The sequence below is a fragment of the Hemitrygon akajei genome, chromosome 3 (assembly GCF_048418815.1).
Source record: "Hemitrygon akajei chromosome 3, sHemAka1.3, whole genome shotgun sequence".
NCBI lineage: Eukaryota > Metazoa > Chordata > Chondrichthyes > Myliobatiformes > Dasyatidae > Hemitrygon > Hemitrygon akajei.
This window is the reverse complement of record NC_133126.1, coordinates 169,173,515-169,190,203: the sequence shown is the minus strand read 5'-3', so window position 1 is coordinate 169,190,203 and position 16,689 is coordinate 169,173,515. Positions and strand designations below refer to the sequence as shown.

Sequence of the window (16,689 nt, the reverse complement as noted above, 5' to 3'; positions counted from 1 at the left end):
TGCACACCTGGGACCACCCTCGGTGATCAACCAACAGTGCCGCACCCGTCCACCGTCCTCGGCGTCTTCTTCCCGACCCCCAAAAAGACCGCGCGATCCCAGCTCTCAGACCCACAAGAGAAAATAACATCTAATCCAATTGGTTAACAAATGAATACAATCCCCGTTATCAGTAATTTTAACCCAAACAAGCTTCGAGAAGCTTCGAGAGTGCTCAGCAAGAAAAGCACTCTCTCACAGTTAGTATAACAAAGAAGCAGTTTTACTTTTAACAAACAAAGAAGCCATTTTGATTAACATACACAGTACACTTGGATTTCCAGCATCTGCAGATTTTCTAGTTTGCGATTGGACTCTTATAACTTATTTGAACTGAAATATAGTGCTGCAATCAACACTTAAAATTGTGTGCACTATTGACTTTGAAGAATCAATTTATACAATAAAAACTTTAATGATAAAGATAAATTATAAGACGTTCCACTCCTACAAAATGCACTACTAAGATATGTGATGTTACCTGTTTGAATAGGTAAGGTGGTACCCATAGAACTATTCTACATCAGGCAGCACGGCCTGAGGGGTAGGGGAAAACTGCAGGTGCATCAAAAATAGTTTGGAATTGGTGTATATCTACTTAACATGTCACAGTATATATGCATTCAATAATCACAGCATCATTGGATTAATTTAACTAAACAGCAGAGATTTGTGTCAAGAGTTTACCGCTAATTAAACTGATAATTATCAGTGTGAGAACTGCAACTAATGAAATTTGTAATTATAAACCAGAAAATGTTTTAAAGGTTCACAGGCAGGTAGCTACTCTGAAGAGCAAGAGAGTTAATAATTTGTTCAAAAGATAAAAATAAAACTAACTTTAAATTCCTGACAAATGGGGAGAGGCAGAGGAAATAAAAGGGAAGCTACAGTCTACTTTTAATTTTACAGTATGGATACCAAAATTGTTGTACAGTGATGTGAGGAACATAATTGTACTTCGCATTTTCAGACATGCACAAAGTTAAAATAGATTATTTCTAGGCAAATATCTTTTGACTAATCACAGATAACTGATGTGATTAACATGAAGGAATAATAAATTGTTAATTATTTTAATGTGCTAACTATATCCATTGATGATGGAATGCTGTGGGATCATTAACTAGGGAAACAAGTTTTGATAAAGAGAGAAAGAGGAGGGAGTGGGGGCAAGATGGAAAGGATGGGTAGATATATAAATTCTATTGATGTTTAACAGGAGAAATTGATATTTGTTTTACTTTGCAAGTGATCATTCAGGATCAAGGATGACTCCCTTTGACTCCAGATCTCTGGGTTCTGAGGTGATTGAAAATCCCGTCCGGAAACCACAGACACTCCACAAGTGGAGCTGGAGTTTCCAGATGGATGAATGGGGGGGGACTAGTCATTTTACGGTTGGTTTTCTCCTTCTGCACTTTGTGCTGGATGTTTGTGTTTTCCTAATGCATTGAGTTGGGTTTTCAATAGCACCCTTAGTGTTCATGGTCCATTTTGAACGACTTCCAGGTGTCACTGGGGCTGTTGCTTTTTTCAAGGAAGCTCTGAAAACATGTTTTTTCCCTCTCTCTGTCTAACCGTTATAGGTATTCCAGATCTCAGACATGGGTATAAAGGCAAAAGTAGAAATTGATTTTGTATCAGGCTTGAGGCATTAATCTTCAAACGGCCATTTCATCAAAAAGCCAAAGGTCGTGCTTGAGAGCTGAAGGTTGTGCTGAATTTCTTCACTGACATTAGCTTTTGTAGAGAGATGGCTCCAGAGATAGAATAAACTCACAAAATGCTGGAAATACTCAGCAGATCAAGCTGCATCTATCAAATGAGAAACAGCAATAATATTTCAGGTCTAAGAATTAACATTTGAAACCAAAACATTAACTCTATTTCTCTTCTCGCAGATGTAGCCTGAACTGCTTTTTCTCACACTTTCTGCTTTACTTTAGGTTTCCAGCGTCTGCAGTTCATTTTTTATTTTGAATTTAGAAATATTACAGGGGATTATATTTTCCAATGTTTCACCGAAGTGGATCAGTTTTCCAGATATTGAGTATGAATCCCATTCTTTTGAATGCTTAAAGCATTTACAGTTTTTTTGTAATTTACACAATTTATGATCATTTTAAATTGCTCACAAATTTTGTAACCACATGCTCACAAAAGGTATGAATTTTGCCAAGAACCACTTTGTATCTTTGCATGGCACAATTTAGCACAATTGAAAAGATCAGTAGGTAGAATTGCTGTGTCAGTTTAACAACATTACAGTACAGAAATAAAAAGGGAACTGAGGAGGTAATAGTTTATAGACTAGCATCTTAAAAAGTTCACCTTTCCACTTATTACACTTCTCTTTGTTGCTGCAGGTCTCCCTGCATTATTCCTCTATGTGATAAAAAGAGTCTATTCCCACAATAAAACTGATCATGATCTGGCACACAATTGATTTATTAGATCCTTTGGTAGATGCAGATATAACATAGATTTATGCCTTTGCTTACACGTGTTGCATCTGGCTTTTCTTCATAGGAGACCGGCATAATGAGGCCAAGAATGGTTAATTGATCTATACAATCTTCCAGAACACTGCAAATCCGGAGAATGTCACTCTGTGAAAGTTGCTTCATTGACCTATTCTCAATAAAGGAGAAAAAAAGACAATGCTAAATTTAACCAAGATAAAATTACCACCAGTCCAACAATTTGCTGAGATAAGGAAAGTTTAAAATAACTTATTGTGATTGGACAATAAATGAAGACGCTGTTAGATTGGATTAACAGGCCAAATTCCATTTGGACTCAGGGTCCCTCTTTAGTATTAGTGAATGGTGAGATGTGGTTTTGTATCTGTTACTACAGAAATGTCAATAATTTCAATGGACAGGCAACTCTGCAAGACACAAATTCTTGTAGCTTGCTGGAGACAGATTGCTGCAATAGCAATAATAAGAAATTATAGCGTAAATAACCCAAGAGAATTAGGGTAAGTAGCCATAAATGTGAAGTTACCCTTTTGCTGTAAGTTATTCAGTGAGGAAAATTCTACTTCTACGCACATGATTTTAACTAATGACATTAAATCAATTAACAATGCACTTCAAAGTAAGAAATATAACCGTAAATAATAGACTTGCCTTTATGTAAAATGATTTTATGCCTCCTTCATGACATGGTAGAGCACTTCACTACAGACATTGGGCTAACTCCCAGCACTTCCATTGCGGCAGAGCCACTGTGAATCATTTTGGCTGAGTAACACGCTGGGTAGTGCATCTACCGAACTGAGACACTGTAGCTATTGACGTGCAAACCCGCAGCATTAACACCGAGCAACTCACCCTCTTGCCTCGTTATTTACAAGTGATTCATTGGGATCAGCACAGAGAATATCCCCCGGCGCCCTCATCCCAGCCATTGTTGTTACGTTCTCATGGAAACAGTGCGGGGCTTACACCGGACACGATGGTGTCCACGCAGCTGCCCTGAAAAATACACATGCAAGTTCATAATGACGAAACTCATCCTTTTATGCATTGATGAATTAAAGACTTTACACAGTTTAAACCAAAATTATTTAAAAATCACTTTCAATCCTTAAACCTTTAATTTGCAAGAAAATTGTTTCCCAAATAGAATTTTAACTGAACCTGATTTTATAAAAATATTTCTGACAGTTTAAGCAAAATAAATGTATTTGTATTGATTAATATCTCGGTGCAGCCCGCCCAGTGTCGTGTACACCGGCGCCTGGGGTTGGTCTTCCACTATCCCAGCGTGCCGTGCGGCGGCCTCTTCCTCCATCTTGGGTTTTGGGGCAGGCTGTGAGTGGTGAGTGCTGTGACTATTAGCTAACTCTAAAGACATAGTATTCATCTTAAGGCAGTTCAAAGTCGTTTGGGCTAGTGCAGGAGTGTTCGTGCGTCGGTTATTTGTTGTTGGGGAGGGTGTGTGTTGGCGGATGATTTTGATACTGAGCGGATTGCACTTGGTGGTTAAACGCCTCTCGCTGTTTTACAGGGTCCGGCTGCCTGGCGCGCACTCACAATGCCTGGAAGGTAAGAGGCCATGGGATCGGATTATTCACTGAATGTCCTTACGGGGCTTTAGTTAAAGTTCTTTCGAGCTGTACAGATCGTGCGAACAGCGCCTATATTCAGTATCTTGGTGGGGGGGGGGTGTTAAAGGGGTATTGCTTCCTGGTTCCGTGTGCGTTCCTAAAATGAACGATGAAAACTCAATAATTGTCAATCTCTATATGTTGACCCATCTTCTCGTTATATCCCACATTCTGAACTGCCAAATTTGTTTGATGCAAAATTCTCGGCAAATTGCTTGAAACTTTAGCTAAGTGAATTTGCCGCCTTTGAATGTCAAGTTAATTGGGGTATGTGATCAATTTGGAAGTTAACTGATTCCGTCTTTTTAAAATTGAGTTCTGATAGTTGAATAAAAATGTGGATATGTGTATTGATATCTGAAAAGATCTGGTAAAATGTTAAATGAAATATATAAATTCTGTAAAGCTATATAATGTTTCTATGTCAGAGGTCGAGTTGTCTTAAATGAAATAATTTTTAAATGACAGATTTACCATTTTCACTTTTAATTCCTCAGATTGTGGTGCAAAGCTGTTTTTACCGGCTATAAACGGGGCCTTCGAAACCAAAGGGAGCATACAGCTCTGCTGAAGATCGAGGGTGTTTACTCCCGTGATGAAACTGAATTTTACCTGGGCAAAAGATGTGCCTATGTATACAAGGCAAAGAAGTGAGAATACCTTTTGATTCATAGTAGTAAATTCTCCTGTAATGTTTTCTAGTTGTTATCGATGCAACAATTTCTTTATTGCTTAGTGAAATGTGTATTTGTTATTCTAGCTCCCTAAGCTTTACATTCTTCTTGATTACTTTCATCACCTCGCTTACCATCCAAGTTTCTCTTACCTTGCCATCTTTTTCTGTCCTGACTGGAACATAGCATACTTTATTCTGTGCATTTGTTCTTTAAACCTTCTCCATAAGGCAGCTATGGGCTTGCCCAAAATCAGCTATTCTCAATCAACTCCCTGTTGAGTACCCTCATAATTTGCCCTGCTCCTGTTTAATACTTTCCCACAAGATTGAACCTATAGCTATCTTAAAAATTAAGGAGTTGTGATCATTGTTCCCTGACTGCACATCCACTGAAAGTTTGGTCACCCGGCCAGGCTTGTTACCTAACACCAGATCAGCATCACATCTTGTTGGACTATCATGTTGATTTAAGAAACACTCCTGGGTGCACTTAACAAATCCTGCCCCATCTAAACCACTTGCAATAAGAAAGTCCGAGTTTGTATTAGGAAAGTTGAAGTCCCTATGACAATAACGATAATTTTTTTATACCTTTCTTTAATCTGCCTGCATATCTGTTCCCTGATATCCCTGTGGCTGTTGTGGGTGGGGGAGTGGTCTATTATAATCCCATCAGTGATTACACTCTTTCTGTTTTTGAGTTCTATTCATTGTCTCAGTGGACGAGCTCTCCATTATGTCCCCTCTGATTGATTGGCCCTGAATAGTAGTACAATGCTTCTGCCCCTTACCTCCCTCCAGCAGTATCCAGAGGGGTGTACTTAATTGCTATGGGGAATCCTGCGTTGACAGCTTACTCCCCCTATTCCTCCTGGTGGTCACCAGTCTAATCTGAAGCCTGCACTCTGCAATCTGAACCTCACAGATGGTCTTAAGTATATCCAGCTCCAGTTCCTTGATTTTGCCCCCAGCTGAACTTGAGTGTACTACTTGCAGATGTAGTCAGAGAGAATGTCAGGTACTCTGATAGCCCACATCTCCCAGGAGGAGCATTCCACTGCCTCAACCATTCTTCCTCCACTGAACTAAGGATTTACAGATAGTAAAAAAGGCTTACTTTTTCTTACCCGTTTCTCTCTGAACCTTTGAGTTTTGCACTCACCTGGGTCACTAACTCTTGTCGTGTTTGTTCTATCTTTGGGTCCAAGCCGTATCTTCACAATCAAAACAAATGATGAGAATTGACGCAGCACTTTTAGCCTCTGTTTCTTGTTGCCAGAGCCAACAATGCTAATGCTGTCCCACTCCCACAATGGCCACTCTGTTTACACCTTCCTTTTTATTGGCTCAAATAGGACTAACTCCTGACAAGACTTGTTCTTTTCAAATGGCTCTTGCCTTGCAACGATGCTGCTCTCTCACTTGCTAATTCAGCTAATTAAAAATGTAAGATTCCAAGTTCTCTTCTAGATCAGAGTAAAAGAGAGATAACAGTTGACATTGGACTGTTTGAGAATCATGCTATGGAAGTAATAGAGAACACAAAACTGGTAGAGGAGATAAATAAGTATGTTCCATCGGTTTTCAGTAGAAGCTCCAGTAACCTGTCATGAATTCAAAGAAGAGGGGGCAGCTGAGAGTCAACAGTGGGTAATTGACCTGGACCAGATGGCTCTGCCCCAGAATTCCAAAAAAGATAGTGGGATATTAAGGAGACATTAATAATGATCTCTCAGAATCTCTGGAATGGGTTCTGGGGATTGTAAAATTACTACCGTAGATTCCGGACTACAGAGCGCACCTGATTAAAAGCCGCTGGCTCTAATTTTAGAAATAAAATCAATTTTTTAATTGTACAGGCCGCACCGGATTTTCGGCCGCAGGTGTCCCACGTTGTAATATGAGATATTTACACAGAAAGATATTACACGTGAGGATTTTTTAACTTTTAATTAAATCCATATGGTAACAAAAACAAATACATATTGCAAATGCTTTTTTTCGAACCGTGCCCGTAACGCGGCTACTTTTAAATATACGTTGCGTATACTTCTTTACTGAACAACATTCCAATATCTCCTAACGACTGGTAAAAAATATATATACTGCAGCCTACCAGGAAAAGTTATTGATCGCCTTTAACTTAAAAGCAGCGTTCGCTCAGATCCAAAGCCGCTCGCGTAATGCGCTCCCTCCCTCCGTCCCGTTTTATCGCAAACGGCATTTTTCCCACACGACGCGGCGAAACCGGGTGTGACGTCATAGCATCCCGCGATGTAGTACAGAAAACAAGTATAGTTAAAACTCTTCTAACTTTAACTAGAAAATGAATTACTAAACGAAAATATTATAAACTAAATAACTGCCATAAAGGCAGCACAATGCTTTTCTTCGAGTGTTTTCCATGTTGATGAGGGTGAGTACAAATGACTGATTTACAATAATTTAATTGTGAAAGTGCGCTTGATTTATCGTACAATTTCATTGGACCTCTGTGAACTACTCATCAATTTTATTGGTCTACTGTTACGAGGCAAAATGTTTACGAGGCGGCATGAAAAAAAATCATGTATTCGCCGCTCCGTTTTAAAGTCCACAAAGTTCAAAGCTGTTCAAAATGTGGGAAAAAAGTAGCGGCTTAAAATCCGGAATCTACGGTAATGTGATGATACTTAAGAAAGGGGGCAAACACCAGAAATTTTAGTTAAGTTAGCCTGGTCTTAGTGATTGGTAGGATTTTAGAGTATTATTAAGTATGACATTTCATGGTACTTGAGAGTATATGATAAAGGATGAAGTCAGCACTGTTTTGTTAAAAGGGGGCTGTTGCCTGACAAATCAGAATTCTTTGAGGATGTACCAAGCAGGCGAGTTGATGGGATGTTACTTGGATTTGCAGCATTCTTTGGTACAAAATAATAAGACTGATATTAGACGCAGTACTAGTACAGATAAATTGCGTAGATTGACTGATGGGGGTTGAAGTCAGAATGGGAGTAAAACACGCCTTTTCAGAACTGCTTCCAGTGACTGGATTCTGCAGGGGTCACATTTAGGACAGCAACTTTTCATTTCAAGATCAAGATGGAATCATGGCCATTTTTGCAGATTATATCAGGGTAGGTGGAGGATAGGTGTCACTGAGGTAGGGAGTTTGCGAAAGGACTTGGACAGGTTAAGAGAGTGGGTAAAGTAGTAATAGAATACAGCATATGGAAGTGTGGGGTTATGTACATTTTGGTGAGAAGAATAAAGTGTAGACTATTTCCTAAATGGAGAGAAAATTCTGAAATCTATTGCAAATAGATTTGGGAATCTTGGTTCAGAGTTCCTTGTGCTTCTATATCTTAAACAAAACTGCACTTTAGAATTGTTAGTAAATTAGATTGTATTTCAACAAATTTATTTTTAGGTCTTTTTTATTATAATGGTGAAATACATGTGCAGGTAGGCTTGCTGATTGTGCTTGATCACTCTTTATGGTTGCTGAAATTGTTGATTTATTCTATTGCAAATGTTTGGATTTTTGTGCCTGCGCATAGAGGATTGGGGATGTGTTCCTGTTATTTTAAGCGTTTTTCTCAAGTTGTAAAATTTGAGCTTCTATTGCATTATTTTGATTTCATGTAAAATAATACACCTGTAATTGGTATTTTCTATAATATTTCAGTTCAATTACTTTCATTTTTAACTTTGTTTCTCTCCACTTGCTTGATCCAGGTATATCTTATTTCAGATATCCACCGTCTATAGTTTTTGAGGAGTTAAATAAATTGAATGAATAAATAGATAAATAAATACATTAAATAAATTGATTCATGATCTGTGGTGAAATGCAACCTCTGCTCCTTTTTACAGCAATACTGTCACTCCTGGTGGTAAACCAAATAAAACTCGCGTTATTTGGGGTAAAGTGACTCGTTCTCATGGTAACAGTGGCATGGTCCGTGCTAAATTCAAAAGTAACCTGCCTGCAAAAGCTATCGGGCACAGGATTCGGGTGGTAAGTACAGGAAGCAATTTTTTTGTTTATATTGTCATCTGGTTTGGTTATTGTGATCAAAAAAGTCAAGTTTATTGGTTATTTAATTTGTACATCTTAATAGTTTGCAGTTTAAACATTGAGTATGAGAGCTAGAAGGGGTGGCATAGTAGCAGAACAGTTATCCTAACACTTTTCAGTATTAGCTGTGTTTCCTCCCACATTCCCGAAATGTAGAGGCAGGGTTAGTGAGTTGTGAGCATGCTATGTTGGCACCGGAAGCATGGCAACACTTGTGGACTTCCTAGCACAATCATCACTGCTTTGATTTGACACAAACAACGTATTTCACTGTATGTTTTGATATACATGTGACAAAGTTAATATATATAGGCATAAAGGTCAAACTGTGCTGGTTGAATCAAAGTTTTTGGTAAATTGTAACAATTGGTAGTTTTGGATTTATTTGGATCAGAACATATAATTACAATTACCGTCTCTACATTTCCCCATTGCCCAGTATTTACCTGGCCATCTGAAGTGTTGTTCACAAAGTTTGATAGTGTTACTGATCTTCATTATAGATTTAGAATTATTAGAAACTTACACACATTTCCAAACTTGGAACAGAAACCAATTTTCCACTTTTCAGTTACGCTCTTGGGGTATGGCAAAGCATGGTCTGGTAGAAATGCTTGGTAAACACTATATACTGCACTCTGCTTCTACTGTTGTTGGGCAGTTTTGAGTAAAATAACTCAAGCTAGGAGACTTTGCCAGTTCCAGGTACCTTGACTGTCCTTAGTTGTGTAAGAGGTAGACATTGTAAAACACGGATTTGGCACTGAATAAATTTGGAGTTAGGCAACTGCATATTCCACGAGGGATAGTTAAATGTACTTAAAGTTAAAAGTAAGTTTATTATATGTCACCAAAAACAACCCTGAGAATTTGTTTTTATTGAGAAGGTTAATTGAATCTTTAAGCAGTTTGCAGGTGTTTCATTTTTTCTAATATTCTTAAATTTATTTTCTTCTGCAGATGCTGTATCCATCAAGAATTTAAAACAGAGCTGTACATAAATTGAAAATAAATAGCCAAGTGGTTTAAATTGTCTGGTTGAATGCCTTACTGTTTTGTTATTTCATGTAGTACAGTACAGTGGTAACTAAAGAAACCCAAGAATTTGTATGATTGATGTAACAAAGCTGGGTGTTACATACATGCTTTAATAAGCAATCTTCAAATCTACTATTCCCTTAGTATTGAAACTGGCAATAGATGAGTTTGTTTTCCTCAAGCTGCTGAGTCAACTATTCCAAGTAAAATTGAAAAATTGCCCAGTTTTAAATTTTCTTGCAGAAAGTTTTCTTTGGTGTTTAAAATTCCAGTTTCTATTTTAGTACGTTAAATGATACAAGCTGATGGATTTTAATAGTGAAAGAGTTGGGAGAGTTTGTGCACAAAATCTTTGTAGGTTGTACAAGCTGCATGAGAGTGTGGTTGAAACTCAGTCACTAACTGCACTTAAGTATCTTGCTGAGCACTAGAATTGCATGGGCAGGGAAGACTTGAGAAGTCCTGAAGTAGAGCCTTCTTACAATAATGGAGGCCGAAGCATAGAAGAGATTTATTGACAATTAGATACACTTGGGCTGGTAATGCTTGAAACATTTAGGTCAAGTGGCATATGTGCAAAGAAATGACCTGGGTTTCGGGTCAATGTCAAGGCAGAAAAGGTTGTAAATCAAATCAGTTTGAAGTTCTAGATGAGGGCGCGGCGGGGAGGGTTGAAAAAACAAAAGGAATGTTTGAAAAGATAAAGACAAAGACGCTGAACATTCTAACATGAAAATGTATGAATTATGAGCTTTTACCATTTAATAATACAGCAAAATAGACTAACATCATTGTACATTACTGTTTGTCAACAGTAACCAATGACTCCAAACTGCCCCCCTCCACCCTGCAAACTCTCAATCTTATCAAGTAACTATCCCGTAAAAATAATTAAAAAGTTGCTTCCATCACCCTTTGAGGGAGGAGTTTCAAAGACTGGTGTGGATCTGGAAGGAGAAAAAGGATAACTTTAGTGTTAAACAGGTTCCTTGCTTTTTAAATTGATTTTTCCCCCTCCTACGGATTCCTCATAAGAGGGATTGTACTTATTACATCCATTCTTTATAGTCCCACCTGGCTTTTGTACATTACAGCCAAATAGTTTTCGAAACTTCAGTACAACCTTTCCTATTTTATTTGCCAACTCCTTATTAGTTGAGTAAACTCTACTAAACTTTTTCTAATGCCTTAATATCCTTAATTAAGTAGTCCAAAACCACACAATATCCTGAATGTCTTGCCATTTCCCTGTTTAACTGGCATAACCTCCCTCTTGCATTTAATTCCCAGCAATCTGCCTTTTGGATGTGGGGTGGAAGCCTCTTGCCCATCAGACAACCTGTTTTTGTAGTCTTATTACATCATAGCCATCTTTCCTACTTGGTGATATCAAATTTAATGACCATGCCTTTTATACTTAGACCCAAATTGTAAATTACAAAATGTATTTCCATGACTTCATTGTCAACCAGAAAAAAGAACTCTTGGATTTTCCCTTTATAAAACCTGCATGTGTCTGATTATTTATAACTTATGGAAGTATGATGCTGGAGCACATTTAATAATGGCTTAGGAGTTTAAAGATGGAACGTGTGAATATGAGAACAAAGTGGAAATAAATTGCAGCAGAGATGGTCAAATTTTCAACACTGATACAATTATCAACGTACCAGGGGTTAATAGAAGGTTGTGTGTGTGTCTGAAAGGAAATATGCTCCATAACCCCATGAAGAGATGGATGAATCCTGGACAAAAACAGCCAATCAAAGCCTTCGGCAAATCAGATAGCATCAGTGGCAAGCTGCTGGGAATACATTCAGTTAAGTGAAGTTCATAGTGTAAGGTGGGACCTCTTGAAAAGCTGGAGTTTTCCTTTACAGAAAAAAAAGGCTAAAAGGATATTTCATAATTCTCTAAAACAGCAAAGAAGTTGGGTAATTGGTCTATATTTAATGTTTCTAGTGGCTTAAAGAGAAATGCCATGAATTTATGATAAAAGGCAAAACTAAAGCAAAGCCACTAGAACAGAGAATAGTACAGTGCAAGATGTTTTACCCTATGATGTGCCAGACTATAGGATAATGACACCTATCCTGGAAGACTAGTGCACCATCAGGGTGCCGGATTTTCATGGCTCTGGAGATGGTCTGATTCAAGGCCGGTGCCCCTGACTCAGGCATCGCAGGAGAACACAACATCGGGAGCAGTGGGTTAGCTGTCAGCTATGTGTCCAGAGGCCTGAGCCTCAGGGCTGATTCATTGGGCACAGAGTTCGGAAAAGGTGATTCAATGGACCTTTAACATAAATCAGTGAGTTATGTCTCCCCTCTGTGAAACGGACACCTCTTTTCCCCTTATTGGGGAGAGAGAGTCTGTAATATGTTGAATTTCCAGGTGAACGAGTAGTCTTTTCAGTACCAGGGTATTGCAAGTCTGCACACGTGAGTGCTTAGTGGTGGGCACTGTTGCTTTTTTTGCACTTGCAGGGGGGGGGGGGGTCCCTTGACATTCTAACATTTAACTGTCATTCATTCTTTGGGGCACTCCTTGTGGATGTTTGCAAAGAAAAACAATTTCAGGATGTATATTGTATACTTTCCTCTGACATTAAATGTACCTAATCAAACTAATCCTGCATGCAGATGGTCCATTATAAACCTCAATACATTAAGGATATGTTCATTTTGTCTCATTCGTGACAATCCTTTTACCTCTGCAGATGCTGGCTGACTTGCTGAGAGCCTCCAGCAGTTCATAGGGCACTACAACACAAACAGGCCCTTTGATCCAACTAGTATGTGCCAGCCTGATCTGTCTAGTCCCATTTACCCTGACCAGAGCCCTCCACACCCTTCGTCCAGGATCCTCTTCAAACTTCTTTTAAATGCTATGATTGAAATCGCACCTACCACTTCCATTGGCAGCTAGTTCCACTCTCAGTGGAAAGATTAACCTGCAGTGCAACTTCCAGAAGTTAATACATGGTTACCATAATGTATCTACCCAAACTTACAAACCCTATATTTTCTGAAATAATTTTTAGATTGCAGGAAGCAAACTGGCTAAAGGGCAGAAACCAAAAAGGTGTAATAATTTTTCTTTTGGATTATGGGGCGATGTTGGCACTGTGTTGGTTTATTATGACCACTGGTCTATTATGTTGCTTAAAATGCATATTAACATTGTTAAACTGGAGTTTCAATATTTGTAAATTAGTAGAATGGTAGAAGACAAAGATGGATGGACAACACATTTTACCATGGATGTGATGTAAAAAGTTGAATATATTGTGCAATATATGCATAGGTATGAAAAAACTTGGAGCAGTACATGGTATATAAGCAGCATTCACAAGATTTTAAAAAACAGTTTTTACATAAAGGGGTTCTGCCTGCCAGATCTTCCACTTCAGCACATCCTTCCACCTTGTCCAATCTCCCTGCTGCCCCATTCCTACCATCCTAGTGGTTTGCATTTTCTTGACTGCTGCTTGCACCTCTTCCTGGTCAAATTTGTGTCTGGTCCAGTCAAAGCGGGTTGAAGGGAAGTTGCCAAGCCCTGCCTAACGGGGCGCCACTGTGACAGCCATATCCACCAGGTCCTTAGCCTTCCATTTCTTGTCAGCAGGCATTGAGGTCTGGACAGACAAGTCTAGGGATGCTGGAATCTGCACAGCAACAATTGTCTTGCATGGAGAAGCATGAACTTGTTCAGGGTGCTGAAGGGAAGCTGCAGTTTATTTCTCTTCCCATGCAGTACAATGCTGCTCAGGTTATGGGAGGCCCAGCCATCTTCAAAGATAGCCATTGAGATTTCTTTTTCAAGAGCTTCTGCTGTAAACATGGGTATGTCATACACCAGCATGGAGCAGAGAATGCCAAGCTGGTGGATCCAGGCCTTGAACTTGCCAGGTAGGCCTGACTCATCTGCACTGGTGAGCCAGACTTGGAACTCCTTGGTGGTCTTCCGGGTGGCAGCCGTGTCTCTAGCCTGCAGTCAGACCTTCCCCAGACAATCAACTGATTTCTTGGAGATTGATGAGATAGCAATCCCATCCAAAAAGAAACAGAACTTGAGTCTGCCTTTTATTTCAAGACCAGAGACCTGGATTTCTCTGGCTTAAAGCTCATTCTTACCCATGTGATGAGCGTCATTGTCCCCTGGAGGATACATCTGCAGCCTGGGACTGATGTAGTTGTTATCCATGAAGGCTCTGATTGGGGTTGCTGTACGCCTGTCTTAATGAGACGGCCTCTACACTTCTTGAACCTAGTTGTGTGGGATATACCCCAGGTGCTGAAGATGTTTGATTATAAATCTCTGGGAGTAGCACCTCCTGTAGCTACCAATATTGAGGAGGCATATGCCCATGATGCCTTGGGCAAAGTCCCCTACTCAGCTTATTACTTTCTTGCGCATTCAAACTGCCTTACCAGACTATGACACAACCAGTCAGGATTCTTCCAACAGTACATCTGCACAAGGTTATTAAAAGTTAAGTAATAGGCTGAACTCCTAAGGAAGTAAAGATGCTGCAACTTTTATAGACCGAATCCAGTATGTTCAAGCCCAGGAATTTAAAGCTGCGGACTCTTCAGAATTGATCTCCCAGAGTAGATGTGTACATTTTCGTCTTCCTTTCCCTTCCAACAATCAGCTCTTTAGTTTTGCTGTCACTGAGTGCGAGGTTTTTGTGGCACACTCAACCAGGTGAGATATCCAATCTTGCTTCATTCTTGATGTGATCATAAATGGCATTTTTAAAGAATGAGGAAAACAGCAGTAAAATACACTAATGCATTTTAATAAGCTTACAGATAGATAAATGCTTGACAAATTCATTTCTGTACAGATAAACAAAAGCAATCAGCAGGAGGAGGCCATCTGCCCCTTTGTGCCTGCTCCGCTATTCAATAAGTATTTTTTAAATTAGTTTTTCAAAATATTTTACAAAATTAAAAACCCCAAATCCCAATGAGGAGCATTATTCAATAAGTTTGTGGCTGATCTGGCCATGGACTCATCTCCACCTACCATAACCCTTAATTCCCCTACTATGCAAAAAATCTATCCAACCTTGTCTTAAGTAGACTTACTGAGCTAGCCTCCACTGCTTCATTGGGCAGAGAATTACACAGATACATCACTTGTTAGAAAAAGCAATTCCTCTTCATCTCCATCCTAAATCTACTTCCCTGAATCTTGAGGCTATGCCCCCTAGTTCTAGTCTCACCTACCAGTGGAAACAATTTTCCTGTCTCTAATCTATCCCTTTCATAATTTTATATGTTCCTAAAAGATCTCCTTTCATTCTTCTGAATTCCAGCAAGTACAGTCCCAGATGCCTCAATCTCTCCTCATAGTCTAACTATAGTCCTCTGGAATCAACCTGGTGATCCTCCCCTGCACCACCTCCAAAGCCAGTTTATCCTCCTTCAAGTAAGGAGACCAGAACTGCACGTGGTACTCCAGGTGCGGCCTCATCAGTACCCTGTACAGTTGCAGCATAACCTCCCTGTTCTTAAATTCAATCCTTCTAGCAATGAAGGCCAACATTCATTTGCCTTCTTGATAGCCTGCTGCACCTGCAAACCAACCTTTTGTGATTCATGCACAAGCACTTCCAAGTCCCTCTGCACAGCAGCATGCTGCAATATTTTACTATTTAAATAATAATCCCTTTCATTAATAATAATAATCTTTCATTTTTCCTTCCAAAGTGGATGACCTTGCATTTACCAAGATTGTATTCCATCTGCCAGACCCTTGCCCACTCACTTAACCTATCTATATCTCTTTGCAGACTCTCCGTATCTTCAGCACAATTTGCTTTTCCACTCAATTTAGTGTCATCAGCAAACTTACATAAACCACACTAAGTCCCTTCTTCTAGATCATTAATGTATATTGTGAACAGTTGCGGGCACAGCACTGACCCCTGTGGTACACCGCTCACCACTGATTGCCAACCAGAGTAACACACCCATGTATCCCAACACTCTGCTTTATATTAGTTAGCCAATTCTCTATCCATGCTAATACATCACCCTCCAACTCTGCATCCTTATGGAAAAGACTTTTATGTGGCACCTTATCGAACACCTTCTGGAAATACAAGTAATTCACGTCTGTCTATTCCCCTCTATCCACTGTGCTCGTTACATCCTCTAAGAACTCCAGTAAGTTAATCAAACAGACCTATCTTTGCTGTATCAATGCTGCATCTACCTGATGGATCCTTTTCCTAACTACAGATGTTAAACTAACTGGGCTATAGTTACCTGCCTTTTGCCTACATCCTTTTTTTGAACAGTGGTGTGACATTTGCCATCTTCCAATCCGCCAGGACCTGCCCAGAGTCCAGAGAATTTTGGTAAATTATCACCAAAGCCTCTAGTATAACATTCCATTTCTTTCAGTACCCTGGGATGCATTCCATTAGGACTGGCGAACTTGTCTACTTTCAAGTCCAAAAGTTTGTTCAGCATTACCTCTTTAGTGATAGCTATTGTATCAAGGTCCTCACTTCCCATCACATCCATAACATATCTCTTTGGCATGTTAGATGCATCCGTGAAGCCTGACACAAAATAGTCATTCAAAGCCTCGGCCGTTTGCTCATTACCAAATATCAATTCTCCTTTCTCATCCTCCAAGGGACCTACATTCACTTTAGCTACCCTTTTCCACTTTATATAATTATAAAAACATGCTATCTGTTTTTACATATTGTGCTAGTTTGTTTTCATAATC

The 16,689-nt window shown here is 39.3% G+C and overlaps 2 protein-coding genes across 4 annotated transcripts in view; one reads left to right on the top strand and one right to left on the bottom strand.

Annotated features, from left to right (window-relative positions):
* The window catches only part of iqcg (IQ motif containing G), a 59,807-nt gene that overhangs the window by 32,676 nt on the left and 10,442 nt on the right, over positions 1-16,689 (bottom strand). The window contains exons 3-4 of one of the 2 annotated variants that reach the window (XM_073041278.1): positions 3,381-3,524; positions 2,544-2,673 (exon numbers count right to left, since the gene is read on the bottom strand). In XM_073041278.1, the coding sequence (XP_072897379.1) occupies positions 2,544-2,673; positions 3,381-3,457 (207 nt within the window). In that variant the 5' untranslated portion in view covers positions 3,458-3,524. The other variant, XM_073041279.1, reaches the window with a different exon arrangement.
* Positions 3,808-9,941, top strand: rpl35a (ribosomal protein L35a). Of its 2 annotated transcripts, none has more exons than XM_073041276.1 (5): positions 3,808-3,870; positions 4,060-4,097; positions 4,657-4,809; positions 8,694-8,838; positions 9,859-9,941. In XM_073041276.1, exons 2-5 carry the CDS (start codon positions 4,087-4,089, stop codon positions 9,880-9,882), a joined length of 333 nt encoding a protein of 110 aa, XP_072897377.1. In that variant the 5' UTR covers positions 3,808-3,870; positions 4,060-4,086; the 3' UTR covers positions 9,883-9,941. The 2 variants fall into 2 exon arrangements, with proteins under 2 accessions (XP_072897377.1, XP_072897378.1); XM_073041277.1 differs by having other exon boundaries at positions 3,845-3,863.

What these genes read in the sequence shown, in the direction of transcription:
- rpl35a (XM_073041276.1), top strand. An exon ending in TATGTATACAAGGCAAAGAA is followed by an intron (nt 4,810 to 8,693) that starts GTGAGAATACCT and finishes TCCTTTTTACAG; the next exon opens with CAATACTGTCACTCCTGGTG. An exon ending in TCGGGCACAGGATTCGGGTG is followed by an intron (nt 8,839 to 9,858) that starts GTAAGTACAGGA and finishes TTTCTTCTGCAG; the next exon opens with ATGCTGTATCCATCAAGAAT.